Raw genomic sequence first — 19,357 nt, forward strand, 5'->3', positions numbered from 1 at the left:
TTGTTTAGTCAATTAAACAAAATAAATAAACAAATAACAAAATAGGAAGATTCAACTCAAGTATAAGAATTATTTTTGTTTTTGGAATTTCAATTCCAATCAGATGCATATTTATGAAGGTAAAGTTGTGGCTGTTATTTAGAGGTCTATTTAATGTGTGTGGTACTTAGGTGCAGACATGGGTTTCAAAAGTGTCAAATGTGTTATATGAAGACAGGCCACTACTCATCATGTTTATCAACTGTGACCTTTTCCAGATTGGCTACTGGAGTGAAGTGGATAAAATGGTTGTCACCCTAACTGAGCTCCCTTCTGGAAATGACACATCCGGGCTTGAAAATAAAACTGTGGTTGTCACCACAATATTGGTAATTAATTGCATGTTCCTATATTGGACTCTAATTTTGCTTATTCAAAGTATCCACCTGGAGACTTGCTGTTTAGGTTTTAGGGGAGTGACTACACCAAGAAGCTTTCCCCAATGTTTAATTCATTGTACACTTGTCACTGTGTCACTATAGGATGCTTACCTGATTTAAGGATTACACGTGAGCTAAAATAGAACACTTAGAATGTTCTCATCCTCTAGGAGGCTTATGTCTATCTAGCTTGACAGTGAAACCCCACTCCTGACACAAGTGAACAGCAAAATCTTGTTTGCTCCTCACACTTCTTTTCCAATTTCACCCAACGCTGCTTCATCTCCACCCTCTCATTTGGTATTGTGATCTAATATTACTATTAATCCCTCTTTATACATAATGTAAAGCAAGTGTGATCTCCTTTATAGCCTTCATTTGAACACAGTGGTGGCCATGTGCCCAGTTCCAAATGCATGGTTATTGAAAGGGTGAGGCAAAGCTTGCCTGGATATAGACCATCTAGGATTTGTATTGAAAGAAAGGAAATGTGGATCATAAGGACACAGTGCTAAGCAAAGGATAGGGAGAAGGTAGAATTCACTAACAGATGTGGTTTTGAGATAAAATGATTGTGCACTGCTTTATTGAGCAGTAAGGTTATAAATTGGTGGATTCATTATCCTAACAACATTAGATGAAAACATAGGTACCCTAACCACATTAGCTGAAAACATAGATATCTTAACATTAGAGGAAAACGAGGATATACTATAAGAGATTTGGATAAAACACTAGTAGCACCTGGAATTCTTTTAATGAATGTGAGTTGGACATGTGGGAATTCTCATCATGCTTTTGACAGGAACCACTAACTTAATTAGATTTATATTCTGTAACACTCCAAAGTGGACAACATCAGTGTTGCTGAATCATTTATTTCATCGTACTTCGTCTCTCATGTGTTTCTAGGGGGAAAGCTGCTGCAACTATGCTTGTAGAACCATTCTAGTGTATTATATCCCATAGCTGAAGTGAGATACAAAACTTTTAGGAATAGAATCAGTATTTTGCCATAACAATGACCATTTTCAGTTAATAGAACATTGTATGTGCAGCTTTTTCCTATATGAAGTTTGTGCTTGAAGCAGATGTAACACAGAACTTTCCTGCACTCAGGTTTTTGGGGTTGGTGTTCACTTAATCTTGAAGAAGGGTAAGAGAGACCCAATATTGAATATAGTAGTTGTTGAGCAAAAATTTCCCTTTCTGATACTTTTATTTTATTAGTTCAAATTAGGAACAAGCTTGCTTCAGATGTCAATCCCTTCTCCCTCTCCTTCCCCTCCCCCACAACATTCCATCTGCCCCTAGTCATCCCCTCTCCACTCCCCAGACAGGGTAAGGCCCTCAAAAGGGGCTCCCCAAAGTTTATCACATCATCCTGGGCCAGGCCTAGGCCCTTCCCCATGTGTCCAGGTTAGGCTGGAGAGATGGCACAGCCGTTAAAGGCTAGGCTCACAACCAAAAATATGAGAGTTTGGTTCCCTCTCTGATTCTTAAGGATTACAAATAAAATGAGCGACATGCTAGCAGCTTTTGGGTATCTTACTCTAATATAATTAGATATAAACCGTTTTAATAACCAATAATGTAGAGATTTAAGGAGCTTGGTTAAAGCAGCACTATATATATATATATATATATATATAATATATATATTATATGTATATATATCAGTGTCTACCATATTATCTATATCTAACATATGCCAATGTGAAACAAGATATTGTTAAGCTAGGAGTTCGACATAACAGTATGATAATCAGTGAACATATTGTCTTTCTTTATAGGAATCACCATATGTTATGATGAAGAAAAATCATGAAATGCTTGAAGGAAATGAGCGTTATGAGGGCTACTGTGTTGACTTAGCTGCAGAAATTGCCAAACATTGTGGGTTTAAGTACAAGTTGACTATTGTTGGGGATGGCAAGTATGGGGCCAGGGATGCTGACACCAAAATTTGGAATGGTATGGTTGGAGAACTTGTATATGGGGTAAGTATATATCACTTTAAAGGTAAAGTAATTCAATTTGAACAATTGTTGAGAGAATAGCCACTCTTTTTTATTTTTTTAAATATTTATATCTTAGTTGTTGGCATTCTCTGATGCTCTGGAAAAAAATGTTTTAATTCTGTGATAAAATTTGAAAGGTTGAGGCAGAAGCAAGAAGTAAAGTTGAAAATTACCTGAAGCATGCATTGCATCTATCTTCAAGCACACATGTTATCCTAACACTTCCAGGTTATATTCCAGGAAATGTATAATGACTTATCCAAGTCAGATAGGTCAACCATTTGTGTATAATACTAGGTGGATAAACACATTGTCTTCTTGCTTATTCTGTAGCACCAGAGCCATAATTACTACTACTCCTCTCTAATTTCCATCCCTTTCCATTCCAAGTTTTAGCCATGTGTCTTTTCTAACCATAATCCTGGGTCCTGTTATTTTCCTCTCTTTCCTTTACAGAAAGCCGACATTGCAATTGCTCCACTAACTATCACCCTTGTGAGAGAAGAGGTGATTGACTTCTCCAAGCCCTTCATGAGTCTTGGAATCTCTATCATGATCAAGAAGCCTCAGAAGTCCAAACCAGGAGTGTTTTCCTTTCTTGATCCTTTAGCCTATGAGATCTGGATGTGCATTGTGTTTGCCTACATTGGGGTCAGTGTAGTTTTATTCCTGGTCAGCAGATTTAGCCCCTACGAGTGGCACACTGAGGAATTTGAAGATGGAAGAGAAACACAAAGTAGTGAATCAACTAATGAATTTGGGATTTTTAATAGTCTCTGGTTTTCCTTGGGTGCCTTTATGCAGCAAGGATGCGATATTTCGCCAAGGTTGGTCACTCACCTGCTTCAGCTTTGTGCATTTTAGGTCTCAAGTGGATATTCATGGTGTTTATGAATTCACTATAAAGATGTCACCAGCTGCCGACCACTTGTCCAAGCAATTTAAGGTGCTTAGAGGACAAATTTTTGCCATCGGCGTAAGCCTGTGAAATACTTGAACAACGTTCCTTGAATGTTGGTCATGTGTTTCCGTGGTGAAATTATATACACCATGGAGAGGCTATAAAATGCATAAGGTTCCTATCATTCCATGCCTGCTTGGAGGGGTACCGTGTTTTTGCTGCATATTCTCATTTTACAGTCATCTGTGTGTTGATCCACAGACCTGTATATGGGAAAATGGGCGATGTTAGCTCTTTCCTACAGAGTCAACAACTTGTTAGACAACACTTCATTTGAACATATTTCATCTCTTTGTTTTCCTAACATCAATTCATGAAAATGGTGTGAGAGATTATTAAACTTTCTAAATGTTAGGCTTCTGCATAAAAAGTTTGACCGTACACTGTCAAGTATCTAGAAATGCAGACAGAAAACCAATGACATTCTGCAAATGCCAGTTCCATATTGCACAGTACATATTCACAAACCAGTATTCACATCAGGATATGATTATCTCAAGTTAAAGTTCCTAATTGTCGTGTATCTGTCACAAATCACCAATTGCTTTTGTTTATATTACAACGTGCATAATAGCTACTTGTGTCTCTTCAGACATATAAATCCTGCTTCTGCTAGTGTAGTATCATTAACATTTAAAGCCATAATGTTATTTGTCTTCTGGGACAGTTCAATTCAAGCTGGAATATCTTCCTTTGATTCCAAGGATAATCTTTACTAGTAAAGACAGTGACTTTTTGATGATAATTCATTAAAATGTTAGTTCTGAGTACTTGCTGAATTGCAAGCAATTAATTTCAAAATGAATATAAGCATCTTAAAAATGCATAGCTTTCTAAGTGTTCTAGTATCTTCTACTGGCTGAGAAGAGGGAAATGTACCCTCTAGGCAGAAATTATTAAACACTTAATCTCTAGTAGTCAGTAGTTATAATGGTAGTGCATTATAAAAGTCCCATTAAAAAGAAAAAAATGAACTGTGTAGATTTTTAAAAAAAGAAAACTCCTAGCTCTACATTCACAGTGGATTATTTTTAGGTCTTCCAGGAAGAAATATCCTAAATATATTTTCATGACATGTACAAAAGAGTACATGGTCCCAGGTACACAGACAAACTCTGACATGTAGATGGGTCAAACTCTGATCTCTATATTTAGTTATCTGGTTTAAATTAAAGATATGAAGACCAGTATCTAAGAATAGGGAAGAAAAAAATTAACAAAACTGGGGAGTCAGAAGACATTCTAGTTCACAAAACACTATTTTACTGGCTTAGTTTTAGTAAGACCACTGAATTGTGATGCAATAGTTCTAAGTAAAAGACAGTTGTGCTTGGCTGGCACATATTAATCTCTGTCTTTCAGATAAGCAGAAGTGTGTGTGGGTTTATAATGAAATAGATACTGTCCTGTGTTCCCAGAGATGGACCAGGTCTGGGAGCCTTCCCACCTCCCACTCACAGCATGGCACCACAGTTGCTTTGTTATCTGGTGTCTGCTAAGCACCAGAAAATCTTTTGCTTTTGTGGCTGGAGTTGAAGGCACACTTATTCTGGAACATCCCATAGTCCACTGTGGCATTCAGACAATTTATCTTGTTTATTATGCTTGCTTCCAAAATAGGATGATTTGTTGTGTACTTTGATTTCCTTCTTGAGTCTCACCACAGTCCACACTCAATAACATTTATTTCTTTGTAAGAAACAAAGGTTTTCAGTTGGAAGTATTGCCCTTGTTATTAATTTTTTATTTCAGAATATGTAGATATAACACATGTCATTAAAATGTACTTGCCTTTCTGCTTATGTTCCACGTGCACTTAAAACTGAACCTAAAACATAGCACTAGTCAATTTAATGATTGTTTTAAGAAGAGTGAACTGCACTACTCTGTTTTAGAATGCAGAGATGGCTACTGCATAGCAGAGCAGTAGAGTGATTACCCTCTTTACAAAAGAGCTTAAACTGAACAGACCCCTTAGAAACTCCTTTTAAATATTTTGGAAATGCATCTATCAAACTTTTCCAACTAAAATCTCATATGGCACTCCATTAAGAGTGTTGAAAGGACATGTTTGAATTACAGTCTACACTGAATTACTGAACTCAGTGACTTTACCCTGCCTGAAATTACAAACAAAAAAAGAAGAAGAAGAATAAAGAAAGTAAGTTAGTTTGGGGGTTTCTTCACTATAAGATATTTTTTGAAACATAGAAGTTAGAAAAGCAATATGCCATACTGATTATTGTTATCCTTCAGCCTGTTTTAGTGTCTCCACAATATCTCTCCAAGTAAATCATATGCCAATGAAACATCATTATTTGATGTATATTAAGAATAAACTACAATGCCTCTGCATTCACATTCTTCAAACTATATGATAGAAAGTAAAACCTTTGTTTTTGATTATGGCAACTTACATTACAAATTACAATCAAGCTTTCTTAATAAAATTTCTCCAGAATGGTCAGAAAAAATTAATTGATGCTTTTAAGACAGTTATGGATGAGTTATAAAATCTAAAAATATTTCTATGTTTTACAACTAATATAGTTAAAGTAATAGCGAAATATTTGATGTCCATAATATTTTTAAGCACTGGAATAAAAGAAAAATAATATGAACTAGATTTTTTATTTTCTGGCTAGGATAGAATAAAATATAAGAACAATTCTTAATCAGGTAAGAGGCTGGTCCAGTGTCAAATGCATTTAGCAAATATCAATCTTAGTGTTGAGGGATTTGAGCATCCAGGTTCTGAGTCTGTCCTCTCAGTTTAGGATGTGTGTCCTGTAAGGACAGATAGGACACATTGGAGGATGGCTGTGCCAATATCAGGGTTTTCCAGTAGCAATATTTATAAAATATTTTGATTTAGATCCCATGTGAGAAATATTTAAATCTTCCCTTCTTATGTTAATTTAAATCTTTACAAGTTATAGTGGCTTTGGCATGAAGGCAAAATTAGACTCCAGTTCTTTTCAGCAACAAATCGTCTAAACCTTCAAGTTTCTGAAGTTAGCTAGTTTTTTTTTTTTTTTTTTTTTTTTTTTTTTTTTTTTTTTTGTATTGAGCGAGTGGTTTATTCTACCAAAATCATCCAAAATTTTATCTGTGTCTATTGTATCAAAGGGTGAATTACTAAATGCTAATTGTCAATAAACTTGATTTTGCCCATAAATTGCCCAATTTTCATGTTTTAACATTTTAGAAATGCTGCTACCTCAAATTTCTCAATTGTATGCAGAATCCCACAAAGTCTTTTAAATAACACAACAGATGTCTACTGGTATCTACATAATTGTATATAACTCCTTCAATATTTAAAGTGAAATATTGGAAACCTATTAAGCATTTAAAATATCGTATGTACTTATAATCAGACCAATGCTGCTATCTTCTTATACTTCACATTAGGAATTTAGATCTTTCAAAAACTTAAACATCTAATTTGTTTTCTTTGAGTTTTCTTTCTCTTAAGCAGGAAACACAAAGGAACAGGGTCAGAACAGTCCACACCATGAAGGCTTCTGATTTATACTCATTAAGAATTATATTTTACTTTTAGTATCATTTCATTTTCCATTTCCCTCCTGTACTATATCAAATACCTATGTTTGCACACCCAAAAACCTAATGGAACTGAGCTTGTTTGTGGGTGGGAATGGGCTGCATTAAAGGGGAGTTTCTTTTATATTTAAAGCTGTATTTACGGCACACAGTACTTACTATTTGTTTTGTTATGAACTTTGCTGCCGTTCTTAGGTTCCCTTGTTTGTGTTTGTGTCATGAGTAAACAAAGTATTATGCATATTAGATGAATGACTTGTACACTTCTTGAAGTTGTTTTCTCGTAGAATTTTAGACCATCAACTACTTGATGGTATATGAGAGAATCCCAAGAATTGAATCCTCAGATCTCAATCTCATTGTTCTGTACTCATGCCAAAAATTATTAGCAATTTCTAGTTTCACAAACTACAAGACATATTGCAAGGTATAAGGTGAACTATTCTATAAGTGGCTGTTTGCATAAGAATGTTAACTTGTTTTATATTAGATCATTCATTTCACTTTATGAATCCATTTCATACTTGTTATCAGATCCCTCTCTGGGCGCATTGTTGGAGGTGTATGGTGGTTCTTTACCCTGATCATAATCTCCTCCTACACGGCTAACTTAGCTGCCTTCCTGACTGTAGAGAGGATGGTGTCTCCCATCGAAAGTGCTGAGGATCTGTCTAAGCAAACAGAAATTGCTTATGGAACATTAGACTCTGGCTCCACTAAAGAGTTTTTCAGGGTAAGTGATTCTGATTTTTAGTGTCTGTGTTGTATGTTTGTTTTTTTTTAAATCTATCTCCTATAAATTTGCCCCCCCACCACCACTTCCTTCCATGGTACATGAGAAGGTGCTTTGTGATAGGAACCAGCTGTCTCTAAGTGTCTCTGTTTCTGCTCTTGGTTTGTCTCTGTCTCAGACCTTGCCAATATCCAACTGTAGCTATACTTCCCTATTTGTTTTTAATTCTTAGTTCCTCTGAAGAAATAATGCTGCTATGTAATCTTAATTTTATAAAAAATGATACCTTCCTTGAGAACAAATTTGAAGCAAAATATAGTTTAGGTTATTACTATTTTCTAAGAAAAGGGTGATGTAGATTTCTTTCACATTGTGTAAGTATGGTTACATCTCTCATGCTTAATTTATCATGAAGAGAATGATGCTTGGACCAGTTATGTTATTTCAAAATTAAGAGGCAGATTAGATTTTCAGCTGTAAATTCTGAATTTACTGTGAAAATCTTTCATGGAAAAGTATTCAACTTTGTAACATTTACAAAATGTAACAATATGTCTATTAGATGGGTAAACTTTATTTTAATCCATCATAAGAAAAGACTTTTTTGTTTTCATTTAACTAGTATTTTTCCTTTTTTAAATCTAAATTAGGAACAAGCTTATTTTACATGTCAATCTCAGTTCCCTCTCCCTCCACTCCTCCCCCGCCCGCCGCTAACTCCCTATCCCATCCCTTTTCTGCTTCCCTGGGAGGGTGATGCCTTCCAAGGGGATCTTCAATTCTGTCATATTTGGAGCAGAGCCTAGACAACCCCACCCCCGCCCATGTGTGTGTCTAGGATGACAGAGTGTCCCTCTATGTGGAGTGGGCTCCCAAAGTCCATTCATATACTAGAGATAAATACTGATCCATTACCAGAGGCTCCGTAGATTAACCTCCAAACTGCCACCCACATTCAGGGGGTCTAGAACAGTCCTATGCTGGTTTCCCAGCTATCAATATGGCTTCCTTGAGGTCCCCTTTGTTCAGGGAGCCCACTCCACATAGAGGGACACTCTGTCATCCTAGACACACACATGGGCGGGGTGGGGGTTGTCTAGGCTCTGCTCCAAATATGTCAGCTGTTTCTGTGGGTTTCTCCAGCCTAATCTTGACCCCTTTGTTCATCATTCCTCCCTCTCCGCAACTGGATTCCGGGAGTTCAGCTCAGTGTTTAGCTGTGGGTTTAAGACAAGGTTTGATGCTAGAAATATCGTGTTTCTATCATGCTAGAAAAAGGTTTCATGTTTTTACTATATTTGTAAAAGAACTCATTCAGATTAACATATTTTCACACAGCCAAAAGTAACCCAACAAATATGACATTATACTTTTTGAGAGTTAACAAATATCTTTGCATACATCTCAGTGTGTGAGTGAAATGATGGCCAATTTGCTTCAAGATTAGAGCAAGGATCTTCAACATGCCAAATGTCAAAATAGTAGATTGTGATTTTTATGCTCTCATCCTGCAATGCCTGAAGTCTCTGTTTCTGACATCTTCAGTTGGCTCCAAGTTATGATGGGAAGAAATGTGTTTGGGAGTAGAACTGTAGCTACTGCACATAATAAACTGGATGTGTGAAAGAGGAAAGCACTGATTTTATTAGCACCTCAATGATGCTGCAGTAAAAGTTCTAGCAGAAACTTGTGCTTTATTACAGATCTAAATACAAAGACTGTGAAACAGATTGCTATTTACTATAATTTAGCATTAACTCTAAACATATATATGAGCATGGAACCTTTTGATATAGCAGTTCTCTGGCTTGACTACAACCTAGTTTTAATAGACTAAATCAGAAGATTGCATACTTAATAGTTAAAATTACAGGCTTAAAGTTATAGTCATTCTTACTCAGCATGGCTTGTTTTACTTATTTGGAAAACTTAGGTTGGAACTGCTTTGGGAAAGGATTAAGAATGTTGCTATGGGACTCTTGTTATAGAGTTATAAAATGAGGGCTACCAAGTACTTGGTATCCTCTTCATGTGGGCATTTCCACCATGTTTTGACACAGTTGAGGAGGTCCTCACTATAGATGGATTGCTATTCATTCTTGTATTTTTAACCTCCAAAACTCTGGTCAAATAAGCCTTTAAAAAGAAAATTCCTATTACTAGTATATTTTGTTATAGTAGAACCTATCTACTGAATGCATGTGGGCAATGGATTGTGTTTGATATCTATGCATTATTAAACCAATGATCACATAATTTGGGGGAACTCAATGTATTCTGGGAGCTAAAGAAGAGGTTCTTTACTGTTTTATCTTATACAGCCAGGCCTTTAGCTTTGTTTCTGAGTTCCTATATTCTATTCTTGATCAGATCCACATTTGGTTATATGAAGTTACTGCATCTGTTGTGGTTGAAATGTGAGCAGGTCCTCACAGTGTCTTTCATGGCAGCTCTGGAAGGAACTTAAAACAACATTGGCTAAATCTCAGTACATATAGCATTGCAGTTAGCTTTTCTTAATTACTGAAAGAAACTGTGTGGTTGACTATTTATAGGCTACTACTTATTGTATCCCTGTCAATAAAGAGAATTTTAGATAAATACACCACTACTGCTTTCATTGAAGCACATGACATGTTTATGATTTGAAATTTATTGTTCCTAAAGGCTCATCTTTTCCAGTTAGATTAAATCAAGCCTGCTAGCCTACGATGAGTTGGTGACACACTTGCCACTCACATTAATATTTGATAATGGGGTCACACGATGTAATAATAGAAATGATTTCCTTCTGTGTCTACTCCTGTGGGTTTTCCATGATACTGTAACTTTTTAGCTAGAAACATGGTGTCTCATTCTTTCTCATGAGCTTCGGTGTATGAGAATTTGATCATAGATCCCCTTTAAATAAGGGTCTCCAATCTACTGAGTGTCTTGTAAAATATATTGAGCAAAACATAGTCAATTTAGACATCTCAAATACAAAATATTTGTTCTGTCGATATTTTCCCATAATTCCTCAATCTATTAGCTCAGGGTAGTTGAAAATTTACATTGCTAGGAAAAAAAGAGTATGCAAAGGGGATATTTGCTTCTCATCCTGAGATTAATCTTCACCAAACATTGAATCTATGCTCTTTTTCAACTGAAAAAGAGTTTGGGAGGTACATTCTAGGCAGGCTGGAAGCTAGCCAAATTTTCATGGTGGCCAGACTACCAGGAAGAGGGCATAGAGGATGTGGATTGAAGATGTACTCAGGTCTTTTGTTCTCTGTCCACCTGATTTTTTTTTTTACTGCCTGATCAAAGACCTGGTGAATTGTTCTAGCATTCTAAATATGACGGAGTTCCATTGAGTTGCTTTTCCTTTTTCTGTTATTTTAAAACTTGGAATTTTATTAATTCTACTAGAGCATCTATGAGTAACTAAGACAAGTTGTCTGTCTTAATGATGGCAAGCTTTGAGTTCAGGTTTGGGGAAAACAATTTGAGAAATAAGAACACTGTTCAAATTAAATGATATTTAAAAGATGAGTAAGACTTAAGAACATTTAAAGGTGAATGTCTACTTCTAAAATCCAATTTGGATTTCTTCAAAATGAATCTGTTTTTAATTATCAGGTTCATAAAACTTTTTTAATGTAAAAGTAACTTATATTGAATTTCTAGTTTATCTTGGTATCTTTCGTACTATGGTAATACAAGATATTTCAACAAAGGCCTAGAGTACTTTCAGAGTTCAGATAAATAATTTAATATTAAATTAGGTTATGCTAATATTATTTTATTGAAGATGGTGAGTCCATAGTAGATTTAGGAGTGTGACTTAAGCTCTAAATTTTCTAATTTAAAAATGTATGTTTTTCCTCAATGCTGATAAACAGATTTAACATCAGTATTTAGTTTCTGCTGCAAGAAAGTGAAAGTAGAATTCAATCTTGTAAAATCTGAGAGGTGTAGGGCTAGAAGTGGCCTCCATATATCTACAGATTTCTCTCTATGGACTCCTTTATGTTGCTGTGACCTGCTGTGGAGTTGCTAATCGTACTTAATTAGATTGCCACTGTGGCATACCTATAATTAGGAGGGAATTAGGATTTCAAATATAAACTACTATTTTTAGAGTTTCAATTTTGATAATTTCCCCTTATTAAAGTAGGGCAGATCTCAGTTCTGTAATTTTGTTTAGGAGATGATTTTTTTTTTTTTTTTACAGTATCTGTGTTCAATATGTTCCCACAGCTATTTAGACTCTAGAGCAGGCAATGGCTTTTGCTGTGAGCTGCTACAAGTCTACCAGTCTATGAAGACAGTGATTGACTTTCAGAAGGGGAATGGTAGTTTCTTCTGTGTGCCCTAAGTCCTTCTCAGTATAATAGGTCCATTTCCTCCAGTTGTCACCTCTGGGGGAGGAGGAACACTGTGTACTCTCTGACCAAGTGGTATATATTAGTGCTGTTAGCGCCATAAAGAAAAAAAAATGACAAATCATTGTCAAAGTAAAGGTCCTTCCTCTCTTATGTAAGAAGACTAATTACTCTCATTTGCAAATAGCTGAATTATTCTGATCTTAATGTATTAAACTACAGTGCTGTTACTCAACCCCACAGTTTGTAGTTTAGAAACAGTATAAATATGCAATGATAGCTACATAGTATTGATGCAATTGTTCCTCGCTAGAATGAGTTAGTTTGAAATTTTCCTGCTTCTCTCTCTCTCTAAGAGAGAGAGAGACAGAGAGAGAGAGAGAGAGAGAGAGAGAGAGAGAGAGAGAGTGCCCATATGTGCACACACACATATGTGTCTGTGAATGTGTTCATTTCACAATTCAATATTCATGGTTACCAGAGAGTTACAATAACTGAGATTACCCTTAAGAAAAAAATGTTTTGTCACTGTGTGTATGACATGGAATAGATTGTTTATATGTGCATAAAATTATTGTCTGGGCTTGGGAAAAGTATGCCTTTAATCTTAGCTATTTGGGAAGGGGAAAGAGAAGGGCCACATGTTTGAGGTCTAACTTGACTACAGAATGAATTAAAATCCAGCCCAGGAAACTTAGGGAGAACAGGATTCAATAGGGGTCACCACCGAAGTAGAAGCTGAGCTCTTGCCTAGTACAGGCAAGGTCCTGGTTAACAGCCCTTTTCCAATAAAGTATGCAAATATGATCACAAAGGAAATTGTTCTAGTCATTACAGGCTCATTTACTTACATAACAGTAAGTACTGTTTCGGTAACATTACACTTTTTACATTTGCTGCTTGCATGTAGCATAGACCCATTATAATTTCTTGATCCTTAGACATACAGAATAGAGTTTTCACTAGTTTGTAAACCCTCCTTTGTTCCTATTCTTTCTAATACTGCCAGTGATTTCTATGCTAGAGTTATAAAGACCATCAGTGTCTCTAAAGACAGAAATAAGTGTCTGTTGTTTTGAAAATTAAATGTAACCATATATATTTCTATGTACATAGGATATTACTCATATAGGAAAAGATCCTTTAAAGTCCTTCACACATGTTTAAATATGTAAATAACTTCTAAAATTATAGGCATTAGATAAATGCTGAATGTGAATACATAGCAATGAATAGTGCAGTGCACATGATGGAGATATTCAGGCATGGTTAGTCATGTCTATTACAGATTTCTCTTCCTTCACCTTATATAGATTGATTACAGCAGGGCAATCTTCTCAGCTGCCAGTTCCTGAATGCCTGAACCTTCTCTACATGACCCAGAACAAGGTGAAGTCATTTCCTCTTGGTTGGCAGCCTTCCTTTCTCTGACATTTTAATTTCTCACCAGTCCACAGAACATTTGAGGCAGCATTTTATTCATCTGAGGGCTTTAAGGACATAGATAGCCTGGAACAAGCCTGCTCTGTTGCCGCTGTTCATCTTGACCCAGACCGAACACTGCAGAAAAGGTCAAAATTTAGGAGACTTTGGCATTGAGTCCCTTCGGCATTGATGCCCTGCTTAGGGATCATGTTTCTCATGCAGTGGTCCTCAAATTTCACAGGAAGAGAAGACTGAGGACATGGAGAGTAGGCTATCTGAAGTCATGTGACTTCAGTGGTCCAAGTGTTGAGATGGGGCTATATTTTATTACTGAATTATGAGTACTGGGCAAACTAGTAGCTTTTTCTAGGATTAATAGGTTATTTTTGTCCCACAGCTAGTTTCCAGAAATGTCATTGCTCTTCAACTGTCCAGCTGGATCATTTAGAAAATGTTCCCTGCCACACCAGCTGAGTGCTCTATTATCATACCACAGTAAGCATTTGCTTACAGAGCATACATATGCATACACATCATATAAGAAGCATTGGTTTTCACAACAGCAAATACTGAGGATAATCTCTCAGTAAATGACACAATTCTTAAATAATTCAAGAATATTCTCATTTTAAAATGATTAAAAATCCTAGTTTACATGCTTCAGAAAGAGCATGAATATCACAAAACAATGCACAAGTAAGTGATATGATTTAGGGTTTGATGTATTTTATTACCTTGCTATAAAAGAACCATCCCTCTCTATTTATACTAGATTCTTTTTCACACCAGTTGCCATGACATTAAACATATCTGAAGGCTCTGGACAGAGGAAAAATAGAATTGTAACATCATTATAATTATCAGTATAAAATCAAAATCAAATATAAGTATTGTTGCTAAAATTTAGAAACTTTTCAACTATAATTTTAGTATTTGAAGGAAGATATGACAATGAAGTAAGTTACCATTCACATGTCTGTATAGTTTTGTTCTGAATCTTACTAAGCGTGCATCCAAAGCATATTGTCTTGTAAATATGGCTGCTCATTTTTTTAGAGTAATACAAACTTTCAAAATAAAATGGAAATTGAAGAAATCAAGAAATGTCATAAAATGAAATAAAAGCAAAACTGTAGGCAGGTACAAATATTTAAACTTATCAAAACTAAGTACTTTCACCACAATAAAGATTTCCATTTTGTATTTTATCATGGCTATCATATGATAAAATAAATATAAGGTATATGAAATTTCTTGACAGTTTAGGTGTGTAGTCATAGTCTTACATAATTTTAATCCAAATTAATTTTTGATTAATTTGGTTTAACTTTGGTTTTCTGAAACAGCATCTTTACTGTCCATCCTAGTCTGGCTTTGAAGTTCCCAACCATCTACTGCCTTTTGCTTTTTGGGCAAAGACTCCAGTAAGAGTGAGTTATCATCCCCACCTTCAAATACTTTTCTCTACCAGAAATGCATTCTTGATAGGACAGAAAAAGAAAGTGGAATTTATCTAAATAATTTAGGTTGAAGATGATGCTTAAGGATGAAGTGTGTCATTGGTCATTTTGTCAGGAAGACTCAGATTGCTGCCTTTAGAGTCTTATCCGAAAATACAGATATCCTTTGTAAGTGAGGGTAGTAGAGTGATGATAGTGGGAAAGATAGAGCAGCTGCAGTCTCAGTTAGTAAGTGACCTATTTCTGTATGCTGTCTGAATTCACAACTGTTTGTCTTTTTCTATTTGTCCTGTGTTCCAACTGTCTTTATGCACATACTTAAGGGATGGTAGAGATGGCTCAGTTGGGAAACTACTTGCCAAACCAGCACAAGGAATTGAATTCTGATCTCTAACACCAAGATAAAAATCCAGGCATGTGCCTATGATCCCAATGTTCGGAGTAAGGGACAGGGTGGCTCTGGAAGCCCCATTGGCCAGCTACTCTTGAGGAATCTGTGAGATTCAGGTTCAGTGAGAGACCCTGTCTCAAAAAATAAGGCAGGGACTGATAGAGAGGAAGATACCTGAGGTCAATATCTAATCAACACGTATGTAGTATGATAATGTACTACAGCACACCCATGTAGGTGCACACACACACAGACATACATACACACACACACAAGAATAAGTCCAGTTTGTCTTTTTTTTTAAATCACAAGTTCTTAAGGCTTTTCTCAGATTTGAAAGCCCCAGAATATTTAATCAGTACACTGTTTTCTACGAGCATGACAAATCAAGATACTTGCTATATGAGAGTGGCTGGAGATACAGTACAAACCATTTACTAGTGTGCTAGTTTCCTGAAAACAGCCAGGTGCTGTTAAAGTTTGGTTGTTTATAACACAAATAAACCTCACAGATTTTAAATTAAAGCAGAAAGTCAACAAACCATTCTTTCATAATTGAATGTACCTTTCTATTGTTTTAACACACACATGCATTCACATACAGAAAAATACATTTACAATGTCATATTGGTATAAATGAATTGTGTTTGGTTAATGTTCTTAACTACAATGTCTCATAGGCCACTTCCCAGACTGCAGAAAATTTCCTTCTAAGTTACAAACTAGTTCCCTAGTTCTATTCATATCAGTAAAGGTATGGTATTTATTGGGTTCATCATCCAAACTATTGTTGCATAACACTTATGAAATTCTCCACTTGTCTTTTTAACCAATTCCATTTGTTACAGTTTTTACTATTACAATTTAGAAAATTATAATATTAAAATTTTACTCCTAAGTATTATCATTCACTATTCCTCATTCTGATTGAGATAATATAATTCATTGGGCTGGGAATGTACCTTACTGATTTTTGGCTTGCCTAGATGTGCAAGACTATTGGTCTGATCCCCAGAACTGATTAGTAACATATAACACATATGTATATCATGCATCTATGATATGTACATATAATATACATCTACTTAAGTGGATGTTCTTTAATTTTATAAGAATATTAACAGAGCCTTTTGTTGTGGAAGAACAATATCAACCTAAATCTTATGCTTGATTTGTTTTATGATTTTGTATGTGTTTATATTTATTAAGGACCTGGATATCAAAGGTCTCATTCCTGATTCTTCTATACACTAACAAACTGCCAACTTAGGAAAGGTACTTAATTTTTTTGAGTCTTGTTCCCATTAGAATAGTGTGTGTGTGTTTATACTAGTACTAATCATTTAAAAAAACAATTTGAAAATCGATTTTATTTAAACTGTCACATTAGTACTATTGGAAAATTTCAGACCTGATCAACAGAAGGAATTATGCCTGGTATTGAAAATACTTTTCACTAACTAGAGGTAGTGTATTCATGAGTCTTAGTGGAAGACCTACAACCACAACTTTACTAAACTATCACAGTCCCTAACTACACTCTAAATAATTGTCCTTATATTCACAGATAAGCATAGTTCTCACCCCTTGACAAGGAAACTTCTTTTTGCAGTAAATGGAGACCATTACAGAATAACATAACTAATTTTTAAAATGCAGAGTTTGGTGCCCTGTTCTAACTGATAAATCTACAAAACAATCTGTTCACCTAAGATTTAGAGATTGTTGCAAAAGGTGGGAAGGGAAGAGAGTAAGAGGCAGAAGAACAGACAGTTTGCTGTAAGACTGAGAAATGTCAAAATCTACCACCATGAAGTCTCACCAACATGGCCAGCTGCCAAGATATAATTTGAACAAGGATGATACCAGTAGACATTATAATTTGTAAAGTGGAAAGTTCATCAGCACCCAATTATAGACAAAGAACTGTAGGCAACTGCAGATTGCTGAGAGTTGGAGAAATAGTATTCCACTAGGAAGAGCATATCAATTACTTATGCAAAACCAGGTCAGTCCTGAAAATATGGACACGTAAGTAACACTATGCAGACAAAGCAGCTAGTATCTGAGAAATTTATGTGTGTATACACACACACACACACACACATATGTATATATGTATATATATACATATATATGTGGATATGCACATATATATTATATATCCACACATTTATAATCTCATAGACATACATATGTGTGTGTGTTAATAAAAGAGGCCATGAATTTAAAAGAGAGCAGATAAGTGTACACAGGTGGGTTTGGAGAGAAAAAAAGAGAGGGGGAAATGATGGAATTATATTATAATCTCAAAAAATTAAAATTGAAAAAGAAAATTGTGAAGAAAACAAACAAAAAATGACTCAGTTAACCTAAGAGAGCTTGTAGGTCTAGAATCAAGATGAAGAAGTTTGAGATACACAGAATTCCTCAGTGGCTGGAGTTGCACAGATTTTTTCATGGCTGGAGATGATGAGGACGGCTGCAAGTGTGGCTGCTGTTGGCCACTAAGTCCGAGTACTGGGGGAAAGCCTGGAGATTTGGATGAACCACAAGACTCCTGGTCCTTTTCTGAGAGAATGTCTCTCACCTTTATTGTGGAGCAGCCTTATATACAAACTTACAAAAACCCCAGGTCAAAGGGTTCACAGCAGGATATTGATCCCAGTGGGATGAGGTCAGGAAAACAGGAGGTACCTGTGGTTATGCTGGAAAACGACTCTTAGAGACCCCATGGGGGCTGGGTTCCAACATGCAAGTTGTTCTGTTGAAAAACTGTGTCAACATACTTATTTTCTCTATTGAATTTTAATGCTTTTAAACCTTGGTAATAATACATTCATATTTTGGAAAAAACTCTTCAGTTAGTAGGGAATAGAAAAGTTTTATGAATGAAAAGGAAATTTTCATTGCCAACATTTGGGCTGTCACAAAGGTATCCCACATTTATAAAATATTTTATTTAACACATTATGCACCTCAGATATTATCTTCAATTTGGAATAATTGACCAATTCAATGAATAAGTAGATAAAATATTTGTGCAATTTTATCTTGAAACACTTTTAATCAGCTTATAATTTGTTCCAAATGTTTAAACATCACATTTCTGTGAAAAGTCACATTAGAAAAGATGTGGATTGAATAACACTGTCAATTTAACTAAAAATCAAACAGTGAAATATTGCAGTAGAAGCTAATAAAAAGACAGGAAAAAGGAGAAATGATAACTCAATCAGTTTCCAACAAGTAGAGATTAGTTTGCTTTATAGAGATCCCAACTATTCAGTGAATTTCCATTTTTAAAGGAACCTGATCAGTAGGAGATGATGTGATGATCATTAAGTTGAAACTTTCCAGCCGAGTACCCAGAAGAACATTCCTGTAACTGTATGCCATAACAGAGAGGAAGTTTGGCTGACAAGTGAATGCTTTCAAATCTGTGATCTCAAAAGGGAATATTGTCAGTAAAGAAAACATGCCTGCATGATCTAGAAAAAACATTCACTAATATAAACTGTAATTGAGAAAATAATGTTGATATATTTTAGGGGAGGACACCTAGAACTTCTCATTCCATAGGCCTCTGAACAGCAATGGCAACAAGCCTGTATATATAACTGTCCTACTAAGGGAGTGACAATGTAAATAATATCAGAGACAAAAATTACTCTTACTCTGATTGCCCTTGACATTAGATTTTCACCAAACTGAAATATGTTTATATGTGAAGCTGATTGGAGTCCTAGGGTGGCATCCTTAGCAAGTCTTTAAGTCTGTCTTATACCAATTCGTGATGAATTGACATTACCTTACTTCTGTCAACTTTAGGTTATAATGTGAAAGTTCCATGGCATAAAATAATAAGAATGTGCGAAATCTCATGACTGTTAAAAATAAGTTGATTATTTAATTTTGGATCCTATGCCTTCTATTAATATATTAGAATAAGAAAATGGAGTGCTCAAAGTCACCTAATGAAGATTAAGGTCATTGTGAGAACTGTGTAAAGA

The 19,357-nt window shown here is 35.4% G+C and overlaps 1 protein-coding gene across 3 annotated transcripts in view; it reads left to right on the forward strand.

The window, feature by feature from the left end:
* Positions 1–19,357, forward strand: part of Gria2 (glutamate ionotropic receptor AMPA type subunit 2) — a 129,056-nt gene that overhangs the window by 104,656 nt on the left and 5,043 nt on the right. For all 3 annotated transcript variants that reach the window (XM_027392921.2, XM_027392918.2, XM_027392917.2), the window contains exons 9-12: positions 258–368; positions 2,213–2,419; positions 2,897–3,267; positions 7,503–7,701. In XM_027392921.2, coding sequence (XP_027248722.1) covers positions 258–368; positions 2,213–2,419; positions 2,897–3,267; positions 7,503–7,701 — 888 coding nt within the window. The remainder of the gene's footprint in view (positions 1–257; positions 369–2,212; positions 2,420–2,896; positions 3,268–7,502; positions 7,702–19,357) is intronic.

This window comes from Cricetulus griseus (genome assembly GCF_003668045.3).
Source record: "Cricetulus griseus strain 17A/GY chromosome 1 unlocalized genomic scaffold, alternate assembly CriGri-PICRH-1.0 chr1_0, whole genome shotgun sequence".
Classification (NCBI taxonomy): Eukaryota; Metazoa; Chordata; class Mammalia; order Rodentia; family Cricetidae; genus Cricetulus; species Cricetulus griseus.